Source organism: Guyanagaster necrorhizus, assembly GCF_019112545.1.
Source record: "Guyanagaster necrorhizus MCA 3950 unplaced genomic scaffold BT62scaffold_44, whole genome shotgun sequence".
Lineage (NCBI taxonomy): Eukaryota > Fungi > Basidiomycota > Agaricomycetes > Agaricales > Physalacriaceae > Guyanagaster > Guyanagaster necrorhizus.
Genome location: NW_025064923.1, coordinates 183,298 through 196,574, shown reverse-complemented (window position 1 = coordinate 196,574; position 13,277 = coordinate 183,298). Strand labels below are relative to the sequence as shown.

Sequence of the window (13,277 nt, the reverse complement as noted above, 5' to 3'; positions counted from 1 at the left end):
AAGCACCGTCGGTTTACATCATTATTTGTGCGTGAGGCGCAAGTACCTTGACAGTCTATCACATTAAATTTCATTTAGTTTGGGAAACCTGTGAGCATGCTCAAAGCTACAACGTTGCCACTTCGTTGGAACCTCGGATATGGAAAGAGTGTCTTCAGACGTATTATTTTCAGATCAATCTGGTCTCTATCAAAGCTCTGACTGAGCCAACGACTGAGATTGTTGTGATGCGCGTCAAGGATGGGAAATTCGTCAAAGATCTCATGGGAGCGAGTACGTTACCTGGGCTAAACAGCTTAATGCTGCTCCCAAAGCACATCCACCGTGTATCCAGAGCCAGAGCCTACGCGATGATCGAACTGTCTTGATGTGCATTGGATGGGACAGCCGGGAGGTATGACATCTCTCTGATGATATATAATGATAATATTTAATCGCCATCTCACAGCCGTCGGACAAGAGCCTTTTGCCTCCATTATCACATCTATTGTTTCCATGACGGATGCATCGATTGCACATACACACGTCAATACGTATTTAGCGCTTCCAACTAGCAGCCTTCTTCGTCATATATACACAGCTGAAGTTCTTCACGCGCCGCCTGAACCACGGTAGGTACTCCGCGTCAACCAGAGGGCATCCGTTGACTATGAGGGTATGAATCGGGGCGAATGCTGTTTCTGCATCTGTCGCATTTTCTCTGGGTGGCCAGCGTGCTTTGACGATACGCGATAGAGGCCCAGACCGCACGTCAGGACACTCTGACAAGTCGACGTAATGGAGAGATGGGCATGATGTCTCTAGAGCATCGAGAATGGGGTCTGCGATGTTGTTAAGGTTCCGAAGCACGAGTGTTTCAAGACTTGGAGATGATTTCAGAAGCGCTATTAATGGTGGCGCCGTGAGGACGCATGACGCAATGTGGAGGCGGGTAATGCATTGGCTGCAGAGTGTCGTCAGAACGGCGTTAATTGATTTGCTTGATCGTGTCAAGGTAAGATCTTGTAACGAAGGAAGGATAAGATGTTCAAAGATGTTCAACATGGCTGGACGGCAGACGATGCTGAGCTTGGTTAGGCGCTCCAGACGAACCGGAGGTACGTCCCCTTCGTTTCCGTATTGGAAGGGTGCATCGAGCTCTATTATCTCCAAATTTGGATTCTGGGCAAAGAAGGGTATAAGGACATTGCCTGTATGGAACAAAGGACTCATTCGAATAATTAGGGTGGAAAGTTGAGTTGGCGGTGAGGTTATGTGTCCGGCGTCGAAAAGCGCAAGGTCAAGCACAAGGCGCTTTAAGTTCGACTTCGGACAGAAGAGCGAGCTTCGACGATGATGTTGACCAACAATTTCCACGTCCTCCCACTGCTGAACTACACGGCCCAAACCCCAAATTTCCAGCTGCGAAGCTAGGTCGAAGCCTTCAAACTTGCATACTCTCAGATAATCCCATTGTAACCCAACTCGCAGGTTCTCCATCTTCCACGCCGATACATCTAGCAGCGGTTTGCGAAGACAGAGCTCTCGTATCCTGCCATTGGAGCGTTCAAGCCATACTTTAGTCTTGCGGACTGGACTTCGGTTCGTCAGTGCAAGGGTGCGCCATAGGGCGGAGGTGCCGCGTGCTACGTCGCGCCACGATCTGCATACTGCGGAGATGGTGAGTACAAAAGTCGCGTCATGAGACACTACGATGTCGAAAATGTCCACCATGAGCTCGACGGGGATCTTGCCGAGGTGATATGCGACGCGTCGTCTGCGCTCCAGGACGGCGTCCTTCAAAGAAGTGACTTGGGCGCGCCTTTTCGCGTCTTCTTGCTTGATACGTGCAAGGGCCATGTCCGCCATGCTAAGAGACTGGTCAAGCTTTCGCATGTCGTGGAATATGTGGGCAGCACGCAAATAGCCCTGCCACCGCGTAGGTGCGAGGTCGATGACCTTTTTAGCATCGCGAAGAGCAGCCAAAGGATTGTTGAGCTTGTCGTATGCAGCGGCTCTGGAATCAAAAATGAGAAATTGCTGGTCGCCGCCGTTATCAATGGCCTGGAAGCAGGTTTGAACGCGTCGGTTGTGTCTGGAGTTGGATGCGCACCTCCGTGAACAATTGCACAGCATCTTGGTATTTCGACCTTTTAAAGTGCGCGACGCCGCTGTCGAAATTGGCTTGCCAGATGGTGGCCATGGTAAGCTGGGAAAAGTTCAAATACAAGGAAGATGGTGGTTGCAGGTGAAGAAGCTGCAACACGTGTAAATCGCATATCGACTTTAATATTCTAAGCTATTTATTTCAGTATTTCTTCACATATTCAGCTCTAAATATCCTCCAGCCTTCAAAATCAAATAGTATATAGCTATCGAACCTTCGCCGATGTTCCATGGCTCAAGTGCCATGAGTGATCACTACCATTTTTGGATATAGCGCTTCTGCCAAAAGCAGTGGCGGCGTCTATCAGCCTTTCTTTGCCGTCTTGTTTTCTATCCACTACCATCTATTCCTATCTCTGCTTTCCCCGTCGTACTAACAGACGACACTGATGCCTCTCAATTACTCTAAGTGGGATCAGCTCGAGGTGGGGTGTCACGCCGTGAATTTCATTGCGATACTAACCATCTTTTCCATAGCTTTCAGATGATTCCGACATCGAGGGACACCCCAATGTCGATAAAAAGTCCCTGATACGGTGCGTTTTTTGAGCAGGCGCGTCGTTGGTCACCTAATTGGCCCAACCTTAGTTGGAAACAGCGGGACATCCACGAGAAACGAGAGAAAAGAAAACAACAGATCGCCTACCTTCGCCACCAAATTACCATGAACAATGTTCTTCTTTCTCGTGTCGAAGAGATTCACACTAAACTCACATCACCATCGACCTCGTCTCCATCTGCGTATTTCAATACATTGGTCGAAAAGCTTGAAAAGAATCCGTCCAATGAAGGACCCCCGGGAGCCGATACGTCGTATAGTGAGCAGACTTATGACGGCATGATCTTGTCATTGTTGAACCAAGTCACGGATGAGGTCAAGAGTGGCTTGAAGGACCCGAGCATTGTGGAGAGTGAGAAGGACGAGAAGCTGGTCAAGGGGCTCTCTGAGGGCGTTCTTCGTCATGTCACGGGGCTGAAGGAAACCATTCAGAAGGAGGAGAAGGAACTCGAGACAGAAGAGAAAGAGCAGAAAAAGCACATCACCATGGATGACCTCCATGATGGCTTTGACACTCATGTGCGATATTTCACCTGTTTGCCTTGGGACGGACGAACTGATCCCTTCACAGTACGTTGCCCCGAAGCCGACTCCAGCATCGATTCCCACTACAAAGATCGAGAATCCCAAGAAGAAGACAACAACAGCAACCGAATTTGAAACCCTGAACCCTCAAGCTTCAAGTTCTGCGCTGCTCCCGCCTTCCGATGATGCTGAAGATCTTGAAGAGGGGGGAGAATCCGTGCCGGACATGACACTTACACTCGAGGAATTTTCCAGGCTGCCTCTTTTCGCTTACGAGCGCTCCTTCCGGTTCATCCAAGACCATCCGGATGTTATCGTAGACGGTGCTTCTGACGCGCTCCTCGTTGCTGCCTTCAGGGCCCAGAATGGCGCTAACCCGAAGTATGCCAAACAGTGTGTGCACCAGAGTCTTCTTTTGCAATATTGCGAGAAACTGGGAAGTGATGGAGTTCGCGTATTCTTCAAGAAGTATGTTATCTCTCTTAGCACTCTCCATATTAATATTAATGTCACTTCAGAATGATTGCCGGAGACAAACGTGCCGAGAAGGTTTTTGTTGAGGATGTCGAGAAGACCTATGCCCTTCTCCAACATAGGGTTAAAGTCAGTAACGAAGAGGAGGCCGCTGTTGGTGGAAGGGAACAGATACAGCTTGTTCCCGAGAGTGGCGACCAGTCAATCTCGTTCAATGTTCCCGACGGTCCTCCTCCAGAGGAACTCGTGTACGAGGGTCCCGATGCCGAGTCTGTTGACATTGAAGAAGTCCGGAAGGCACTGCAACTCCGATGGGATGTTTTCCAGTCGTTCCCGAAGAAATTGCAAAATGCGCTGAAGGAGAACTCACTTAACCATGTCAACAAGGTACTTGGAGACATGGAAGTTTCTGAAGCAGAAAGCGTCGTCCAGCAATTAGATATGGCGGGTATCCTGAACTTTGCAGACGGGGGAAGTGTCAGGGACGAGACTGGGAAAAGCGGGCCCACCGCTGCTGATTCGATTGATTAATTCTGAGGTAAAGGAGAAGTATATCTGTACATATGTAATCTACCAATGTCATTGACCGTTGTGCTCTGCTTGTGTATCTAAAAGCCATCTTAGTATCTTCCCACAGGTCTTTCAGAGAACCCGTGACCCAGCGGGCATGTCTACATTAGTCGAATACAGAGCCGAAAATGGAAACGCGAGGCACGGGAACAAATATGTGCAAAGAATATAAAGCGTCGACGATTCTTCTTCCGCATCTTGCTCTTTTACGACCATCTGCTCTCTGTCTCTTCCTTCATCTCCACTGCTCACCAACCTTTCTCGTTTTTATTGTCCATTGCACAACTGTATCTATCTGTGAAGGATTTCACACCTGTACCAAGCATCCTGTATCCTTATAGCATGTAAGCGCCACAATTCTCATGTTTTTGTAGATCCCTGTATCCGCGTCTGTTGTCTTCATTGAAATCATAATTATCCTTGACTAGCGCTTAAGACTCTTTAAATTTGTATCGCTTCGCAAGAATTCGCGGTTTGAGTCTACAACGTTCCTAATCATGGCCGAGGACGACTTTGACATCTACGGAGAGGATCAGCGGGTTGCTCAGAAAGTGGTACGTTGTCACTGAATTCTGTGTATATACTGAATGTGAACTATCTTCTTGAAGAACCAGCCGGTCACGTCCTCGCCCGATCACAAGACGGGTGAAAAACGACAGAGGGAGGATGACTCGCTCGGGGAACACCAGACTCGACCTCCCGCATCGCGGCCCAATGCCCAGAACGGTAGCAGCACAATTGGAAGCGGAGGGAATGGCATGAACGACGCGTTGTATCTTAGCGACTTGCAATGGGTGCGTCTTTGCATTCGTGTATCGTTAAGTGTACTGAGGCTTTGTGCAGTGGACTACCGACGAAGACCTTCGGCAGATTGCATTGAATGTCGGAGTCGCTCTTGATCACAAGGATATAACTTTTTCAGAACATAAAGTTAATGGGAAGAGTAAAGGGTGTGCTACATTTTTGTCCGTATCCTCGAATCTTGACAGCATACATCCACTAGGCTTGCTTATGTGGAATGTAGCAACTACGACAACGCCGTTGCTATTAAGAATTGGTTTGACAATAAGTGCGTTTCCCGATCATAGATGAGGCATGGAATTGACCCCCAAATCAGCGACTTTCAAAACCGTCGGGCAACCGCCACCTTAGGATCGTCGAGTAGCGGCAATCCATATCGTACATTACCAAAAGGTGCGCGCTACATTGTTCCTCTGGGTGCTTAAAATTGACTGGATCTCTGCAGAGCCTCCTCCGCGTGACAACCGTGTTCCGCAACAGCAACAGCAGCAGACTGCTGGAAATGTTGGTGTCGGCGCCGGACGTGGTGGCAATGCGAACTTCCGTGGAGGCATGATGAATGGCGGTGTCATGCGCGGTGGCATGGCGAGCGGAATGATGCCCGGTGGAATGCCCAACATGGGCATGGCAAACATGGCGAACATGGGTATGACGAACATGAATATGGGCATGGGAGGCGGCTACATGGGCGGTGGATTTGGCGGTCGCGGAGGCAACATGATGCCTCGTGGTGGAGGTATGATGCGAGGCATGATGGGCGGTATGGGTACGAGTTTCTAGCTCTCCCTTAGATTATGTATTGCTCGTTGTCGTGCTTACTGTCCTGCTTTGTGTTTCTGTTTTTGTTGTATCAGGTATGGGAATGATGAATAACCACCAACGTGGGGGAGGCCCTGGCGCCGTCGGTCATATCAATCCAGCATTCATGCAAGGCAACATTCCGGACGGGCCGAGGAAAAGGGCAAGATTGGACGGATAGCAAGGTGTGGGTTGTGGTGCATTTACCAAGCCTCTTGTTCCTCACATATGACTGCTTTGACTGCTGTTCTTTACATTATCTCTGCCCATTCTCGTCATGCATAGGTACCTTAGTTTATACTAATACATCTCTCCTCGCAATATATTATATTCATACCACTTCTGTTGTATAGTTGGGTTGCGCCACTGAAGAGGCAAGGAGCAGAGTAGACGACAGATATCGGTCAATCCTTGTTACTCAGTGATCACGACGTGTCCAACTGCTGGAATACTTCCATTAAGAGCGGAGTTGCACGTCCTGAATATTCTTCAATTTGACAAAACAAAATCAGGTGACCGTGGTGTGCACTCTTGGCCAGAAGAAACATTGAGAAAGAAAATTATACAGATACACATGTGTGATGCTTGATAACTGCCAAATGTTCCACAAATGAAAAGACGCCTCGATTTATATCCCTTGCCCGACAATACCTGGAGGTCCAAATAAGAACCTGACAGTCCCTTCGTTCTTCCCTAGTGCCTCTGATGCATCGTCGATACCATTAGGGTCAAGACTATAGCGGTATCGAGGGTGGTGGTCCGATTCCCTCAGGTGTATCTTCAACCGGAGCAACTGATCAGCGTTGTAGGGAAGCGGATCTACGGCTTGGGCAGTAGAAGATAAGTGATGATTTCGAGGTGATGGATGAGGAGATGGAGAGGAAGGAGTACGGGGAGATGTGTTGGCAGAGGGGCTTTGGGCGGCTTGTATGAGAAGGTCCAACATGTCATGGGCGATAACTGAGGAAGCATCAGCTGAGCATGTAAAAGCCACGGAGCAGACTGACCATCCAGGTCTTCAACATGTGCTTGAAATCGTTGCTCCCAGTCTCCGTGCCGACGGAGTTGGTCTCGCAAGTCATGAGCACTTGACGAATCAGCCTCCCGACGAGGAGATTCGGGCTGTTCCCACGATAGTAAGAGGGAAGCGAGGTAAATGCTTGAGAGCGCTACTGTAACTGGTGTATACTGGATGGGAACAAGCGTTCTGTGGCTGTAGACGGCTTGAGATGACAGGATCAGCAGGAAAAAGAGCGATACGATACCTGTCAACAGCTAGCCGCCAAGCCAGCTTTATTATCTGTTTCTTCGCTGTTCATAAAGTCAATCTGTAGGCGAATCGATTCAAAAGTCGGCTCTAACCTCCGAAAGCCCTCCCTATCTTGATGACATACGGAAACGGCATTCTGGATGTGAAGTTGAAGCAAATTGTTTCCAGCATAAGCCGTTCAATTGCAAGCAACCGTTGTCGATCGTGTTCCACAATCTTACTTTCGAGTCAGAAAAGATGAGAAGCTTGAGATAGGGTAAGGCTCACCGCTGGGTCCATTGTGTCAAGATCTACCTCACCAGCAGGGTTCTTTGACTTGGCGACCAGTTCAGGAAAACGAAGAGCGTACGACAGAGCCTGCAGTTCCCGTGGTTTCTTCAACGTATCGTGCATCTTAGTAGAGACATATAACGCGGCCAAGCAGACGTCCTACGAGAAAGAGGTGAGCAACGCATCATTTGTCATTCAACGAGAATTCTTGCATGATAGTTGAAGTCTTTTCGAGGAAAGAATAGGTGAAATCGGTGGTAAAGATTCTGTGCGGTCGCAATTGTTCTCCTGGGACTGCAAACGAATATAAGTCATACCTCTACCGATGGTTGTTGATAACATACAAGCCCATTCGTGATCCCAGCGCCTCCAGAAACCCACAAGCAGTTTGCCTGACTTTGTCTTCTTGGGTGACACTGAGCTTGCCTTTCTGCTTTTCTGAAAGGATGTGGATTTCTTCGGACGTGAAATAAGGACGATAATATTTGGAGCGTGAGGCAGGGAACTGAGATGGAGATTGTGCACGAGAATGCAAGGGATCCATGATTGACTCGCTGTGGTGAAAGGGTAAAATGCAATTTGACCTCCGACTGCCATCATCATTTAGGACGTCCCCCTTTCTTTTCCTTCTTTCTATCGCCGTATCTTTGGTTCGGCGTCAGTGATACGTTCTGAAGACGCGAAGCTTACCCAACATTCTTCTCTGCTGGTCGCAGATATTTGGTGCCTGCATAGTACGTCTTCTGATTCCCCCCCCCCCAAGGAACGTTTTTCACTGCTCTACTTAGTATGACCTACCTATGAGTCATGGATCATCTGTCGGAAGCGTTCGCTTGACTCCTCTCTGGTCAGCTTCAACCCGCGGCGAGAGCAAATACGCCTATATAGCCCCCAATACAGCGGAAGATCCTTGTCGAGGGCCCAACTCTTCTTCACCGATGATGCTAACATGCGCCAATTATGTCTCATCCTTACTCCTCCGAGCGGTCCCTGGAAGGATCTTTCTCTCCATTTTGACGTAGAGCTACCTCCTGACTGGGCGAGCCTCACTGTTTGACTGTGGTGGCATGTTTCCCAACGTCTTCGTTGCAGCCCACTTCTCCAAGTATCAAGAGCAGTGTCAACGGCATCCAGCATCCAAATCTTTTCTCTTCTTTCATTTGCTGCGATCTCAGAAACAATTCGTATAGAGAAAACGGTTATACTGGAGGGTTCGTCGTCACTCATCATCTTCTTTCACACTGGTCTCATCATATTCTCATAGCTATTCCCCGGCATTGACGCTCCGTGGTTTTTTCCTCCAGTTTCTAACATTCTTCTCCAGTACAAAGGTGAGTTTATGCAATGTCCTGCACAAGTCTCTCTATTTGAATAAGCACCAAATGTCGAACAAGACCACGGTGATGCCATCGAAATCGGCGACTTCATTGTCACTAGGTACGTCCGGGAGACGGATGCGGCCCGACGCGCCGCCGACTTGAGTTCGCATGGAAATCGTTGGTATTGCGATAATTGCCTTGATCCTTTCGACTCCTTTCGACCAAGCGCTCTCGATCCCCCGAGTAAAATGGAACAGGAATGGGCGTCTAACCCGTCCCCAGAAGTCATCGTGAGCGTCTACGCCACCGAGGATCAGGAGATTACACACAAGACGAAAGGCGGAGGACAGCCTGATCCCATGCGTGTGCACATGATGGAATATCAAATGGAGCCAGACCCTAAGGCAATTTCGAATTGGACCTGGAAATGCCCATACGGTTCACAAGCTTTCCCTCATTACCTACTGTCTGCACAAAAATCTATGGCCATGGACATCGGTGAACCTTCGCTGTTGCTCGCTCATTCAGCCACATGTGTTCTCGAAAACATTCCTGACGATATTTTCTTTACGCTCGCCACTTATCTCCCCTCAGAGACTGTCCTCATCTTTTCAGAAGCTTATCCTCGCTTCCGCACTATTGTGGAATCAGCTCACGAGCTCCTTCGGCGGGAGCTGCAGTGCTTCTTCTTGACGCCTCTCACCAGTTCCATCCTGGGCATCGGTGTTGCTTGGGATCCCCGACAACGTACATTAACATCCGATTTTGATTGGCTGAGCGAGGAAGCGTTCATGAAATTTGGCGTCAGGAGGAGCATTCAAAAACGGGCGTTCCAATATTTTCTTCCTCTGGCGTTCAGTCGTCTGCACTTCCTGCGGGTTCAGGATAAGATTTTGGGGGCATTACTGGTAATATACAGGGACGAGCAGCAAGTAGACGGCGCATCACTTCAGCGGACGCAAGGAGCCTCTTTATTCAGACAACCCGAAACGCTCAATGTGTTGCCATCTGAGCTGCTCCTTGTCATCTACAGAATGATGAACAACATTGTTGTGGCACTCATGAAGTCTTGCGACGACGTCCTGACTACTCGCAATGGTGCTTCATCGACGACGACTCTCCTCCTTGCATCCGAGAAAGCCGTCTACTCGTACTGTCATCTCTTCCATCTCCTCTTATGCCTCTCTCGTTCGAACCCAAACATTCAGCAAGACGCTACGAAAAAAATTTCCGATTTTATCACTCAGCCGGGCACTCGTGTCAAGGCCAGCATTCCTGACCTCGGCGAGTTCATTGTGCTTGTAACACTTGCCCTCGCTTCTGGAAAAGGCGATGTTTCGTGGAGCATTCTCAATGGCCCTTTCCTTGAGGAAGCCATTGTGCGCAATGCACGGTAGGTTCTTAGGGACCATCCGGAGCTCGAGGAGATGGAAGAGGGCAGAAGCGATCATCGCCTGAACACGACGTTCAACCACTCCAAGACTAGCCTGCGACTGATGATGTTCCAAATCACATTCTTGACGATATTTGTCGAAACACATTCTTCTGATTTGGGACGTTTGGATGACAACCACGGATTTGCAGAGGAAGAAATTCCGGAGAAGATGGTTGATGCGATCAAGGACATATATAAGGTCGGAGACTGGCCTACATTTTTTGAGAAGGTTCAGTATGTGCGAGGCAAGTCGTTTGGCGCAGTGAAGCATTCTCAGTTATTGAGGGATGCCGTGAGGGTCAATGCTGAGCGTGGGTATCACAAGCCTGCGAATGTACGGAATACGAACGGATTGCCGAATTCCAGGAACCAAGGGGATAGGAAGGGGGGAACGAGGGGAAGTAGTTACAGGAGATGAAGTGTTTTTTTGCTGCGTTACAATGCAAAAGCCAGTTCCTTAACAAGAAATACCAACTGGTAAGACAAAGTATCAACAACCGGCATCTTTCGGCAAAGAACGTGTTGAGCACAGCCACATATTGATGTTCATTATCGAACCAGGAAGAAGCACCTTTCCTCTGTTCCACCTTCTTTGAGCACTCGAACAGTCATCGTGACCCATGAAGGATACGCCATCTTGTCGTATTTTAATTGTATCATCCTCACTGGATGTATCGGTGAACCTTGTACAACGTCAGTGAACGTCAACCTCGGATACGAGCCCTGACCCGAGCCATCTTTCAGGGATCCAACGATTGTCTCATCCGACGTCAATATATGATAATTCTGTCTCTGTCTTGTCCAACGAAACTGAAAAACACTTGCCATGGACAATCTCGAATAAATATTACACTGCTGAGGTCCATTTCTTGGCACGACAGATTAAGGGACTCGCACCCTACCATTTGCAAGAAATTCCTGCGTTAATATTTGTTTGGGAAAAAGGGGAGGTCTGTACTGAGATTTTGGGTTCAGGCATTGCTTTCTAACCCAATAACTCATTAGGCCTACAAACACCATATTCAACGACTCTCTAAAGACTTTGGTGGCTCAGAACCGGAAGTTTCACTTGCTGTACGTGTCCCGGCCTCGACGACGCCTCCCGAAGAAGATAAGGAAGATGAAGAAGAAACTCTGGAAGATGATAATGCCGTGGATGAATTTGTATCATCTCGTGGTTTCGAGTTCGTTGACGCCTCTGGCGGAGAACACACTGAAAGCACAGAGGAACTTGAAAGCATATCGAACGGTCTGTCCTCTGTTTAATATTGTAACCATTATCGTATAGGCTAACTTGGAATATAGGTATACCCTCTCTTCCTCGTGTTCTTGATGCTCTGAGCACAATTATGTGGCCTTCCATGCAAACATCCCAAAAATCCTCGCGTATCGCCACTCGGAGTTGGAAAGGCAACGCTGCGTTCCTTGAATGGGCGCAATCATCGTTTGATACGTCCGACACCTCCCCTGACGAAGACAACGTGGTCACCCGCGACTCTGACCAACAAAGTGACCATAAGACGAGACTTCAAAAGGAAATGGACGAACTTGCAAAATGGCTTCAGGATGGCGAAGAATATACGAAAGATAACCCTTGGAAAGTTCCGGGTGTCATCACGTCCCCAGCAGAGATCGACGACGACGTATGGGGATCTAGAGAAAAATCTACTATCACAAAGGGCGCTGTGGACGCGTTTGATGATGATTTCTCTGTCTTCGTGTCTGCTCCCGCGGAGACAGAATCTAAAGGAAATAGACAGCGCTACACAACTGAAGCAGACAGCAAAGTGTCTTTCGAGACATCCTTTGACTCGTCTTTCGATTTTGATCGACTTGGTCCATCGCCACTGGGAGTGACGTACCATGCGTTGGGTAGTGCGTCCGACTTGGGTGACCCTCAGGAGTCAGGGATTCCACATCCTGATACAACGGAGAGCGACGACGAAGACTTACCCTCTCAAGACGAAATCAAGGAGAGTGCTCAACGCATATTTGGCACCCAGGGAACATCAAGTTCTGACGATGGCATTGAAGGCGATGATTTCGAACTTGCGCCATTTGACATTGGCCAGGTGATGAGCGCTCTCCAAGGAATGAAGGCTGAGATTGCTGGCATCGAAGAGAAAAGTGAGAGGCGGAAGGCGGCGGCTAGAATTACGCTTGGTTTGGTTTATGGCTTGGAAAGAGATACAAAAGTAGGAGGGGATTTTGATCTTGATCCCGAGACAGAAAATTAGATTATTCTTTCAGTATATCACTATATGTTGTCAAATTGTTGTGTGTATTTTAGTGTACATATATACACGCGGAAGGATTCAGTAAATCTAATCGCAGAATTTGCATTGCGTTATGGTGGACAAGGAAACGCCTTGTTTACGAGAAATTGTACTGCATTCGCTCAGTTCGTGGGACCATCTTTTGGGGTACTCCCGTGCCTCCCAGGGTTAATGTGGATTCGTCCTCTTGTTGAGCCGATGCGAATCAGAAATTCCAGATGTTGGAGACGATGAACTAGAAGATAAGACAATAATATCGACTTTGAAGTTGAGATACTTACCCATGGTAATACATTATATAGGAAAGGCAGGCGCGCGCCAGACCATGCATCCCATTGAGCAAATCTCTTGAATTCCTCTCCCGAAGTCGTTGATCACCACTTATGGCCGACGATCCCTTCATGGCTTAAAGCATCCGCGACCAGCGAAAAACAACAAATATCTCGAGGACATTCGGATTCCTATCTTTGAGGTCCTAGAAGCACAAGAATATGTAGAAAGCTGAGGAAGCGGCTCTATAGTCCTGAACTTTCTTAGCTGAAGGACAGAACATGTACATTCATAGTAACTTGTTACTTAGGACTACCGTCACAAAAAGCGGTCAAGCTTACAGTTTAAGCAGGGCACTCAACAGACTCGGCCGCCTTGGAGGATATATGGTAATACTCCCATTCTATAACCAGTAGTATTAGCCGTCCACGCTGCGAGATGTACCGATCGATCATCTGCTCCGTAGCATCATAGCAAAATCTGAGCAATGTTCAGAAGATATCGGTGACGTAGAACGTTTGAACAGCCTTCAGAGCAGTGGCAGTCCTTAGAACACAGCCCTTCC

At 48.3% G+C, this 13,277-nt stretch overlaps 5 protein-coding genes across 5 annotated transcripts; 3 read left to right on the top strand and 2 right to left on the bottom strand.

The window, feature by feature from the left end:
• Window positions 1-233: 233 nt before the first annotated feature.
• BT62DRAFT_997500 (uncharacterized protein) lies at window positions 234-2,228 on the bottom strand. Its single transcript, XM_043190656.1, has 2 exons — window positions 2,093-2,228; window positions 234-2,043 (listed from the first exon to the last, which is right to left on the bottom strand). Exons 1-2 carry the CDS (start codon window positions 2,180-2,182, stop codon window positions 538-540), a joined length of 1,596 nt encoding a protein of 531 aa, XP_043034363.1. The 5' UTR covers window positions 2,183-2,228; the 3' UTR covers window positions 234-537.
• A 198-nt stretch (window positions 2,229-2,426) lies between these two features.
• On the top strand, window positions 2,427-4,234 carry BT62DRAFT_989121 (hsp90-like protein; the record flags this gene model as incomplete). The annotated part of the gene is made up of 5 exons (XM_043190138.1): window positions 2,427-2,570; window positions 2,623-2,681; window positions 2,734-3,223; window positions 3,276-3,697; window positions 3,748-4,234. Exons 1-5 carry the CDS (start codon window positions 2,535-2,537, stop codon window positions 4,232-4,234), a joined length of 1,494 nt encoding a protein of 497 aa, XP_043034362.1. The 5' UTR covers window positions 2,427-2,534.
• Window positions 4,235-4,487: 253 nt separating this feature from the next.
• BT62DRAFT_937642 (uncharacterized protein) lies at window positions 4,488-6,244 on the top strand. Its single transcript, XM_043187364.1, has 8 exons — window positions 4,488-4,617; window positions 4,702-4,827; window positions 4,882-5,067; window positions 5,117-5,223; window positions 5,277-5,342; window positions 5,391-5,467; window positions 5,520-5,840; window positions 5,929-6,244. The coding sequence occupies exons 2-8, from the start codon at window positions 4,771-4,773 to the stop codon at window positions 6,051-6,053; spliced, it is 939 nt and encodes a 312-aa protein (XP_043034361.1). The 5' UTR covers window positions 4,488-4,617; window positions 4,702-4,770; the 3' UTR covers window positions 6,054-6,244.
• Window positions 6,245-6,383: 139 nt separating this feature from the next.
• On the bottom strand, window positions 6,384-7,996 carry BT62DRAFT_956506 (cyclin-like protein). The gene is made up of 7 exons (XM_043188378.1): window positions 7,757-7,996; window positions 7,613-7,706; window positions 7,410-7,571; window positions 7,235-7,358; window positions 7,138-7,183; window positions 6,880-7,085; window positions 6,384-6,832 (listed from the first exon to the last, which is right to left on the bottom strand). Exons 1-7 carry the CDS (start codon window positions 7,954-7,956, stop codon window positions 6,501-6,503), a joined length of 1,164 nt encoding a protein of 387 aa, XP_043034360.1. The 5' UTR covers window positions 7,957-7,996; the 3' UTR covers window positions 6,384-6,500.
• Window positions 7,997-8,219: 223 nt separating this feature from the next.
• BT62DRAFT_1012260 (uncharacterized protein) lies at window positions 8,220-12,403 on the top strand (the record flags this gene model as incomplete). Its single annotated transcript, XM_043177908.1, has 10 exons — window positions 8,220-8,239; window positions 8,301-8,430; window positions 8,505-8,623; window positions 8,677-8,735; window positions 8,789-10,065; window positions 10,129-10,567; window positions 10,775-10,852; window positions 10,911-11,116; window positions 11,172-11,415; window positions 11,472-12,403. The coding sequence occupies 10 exons, from the start codon at window positions 8,220-8,222 to the stop codon at window positions 12,401-12,403; spliced, it is 3,504 nt and encodes a 1,167-aa protein (XP_043034359.1).
• Window positions 12,404-13,277: the final 874 nt, after the last annotated feature.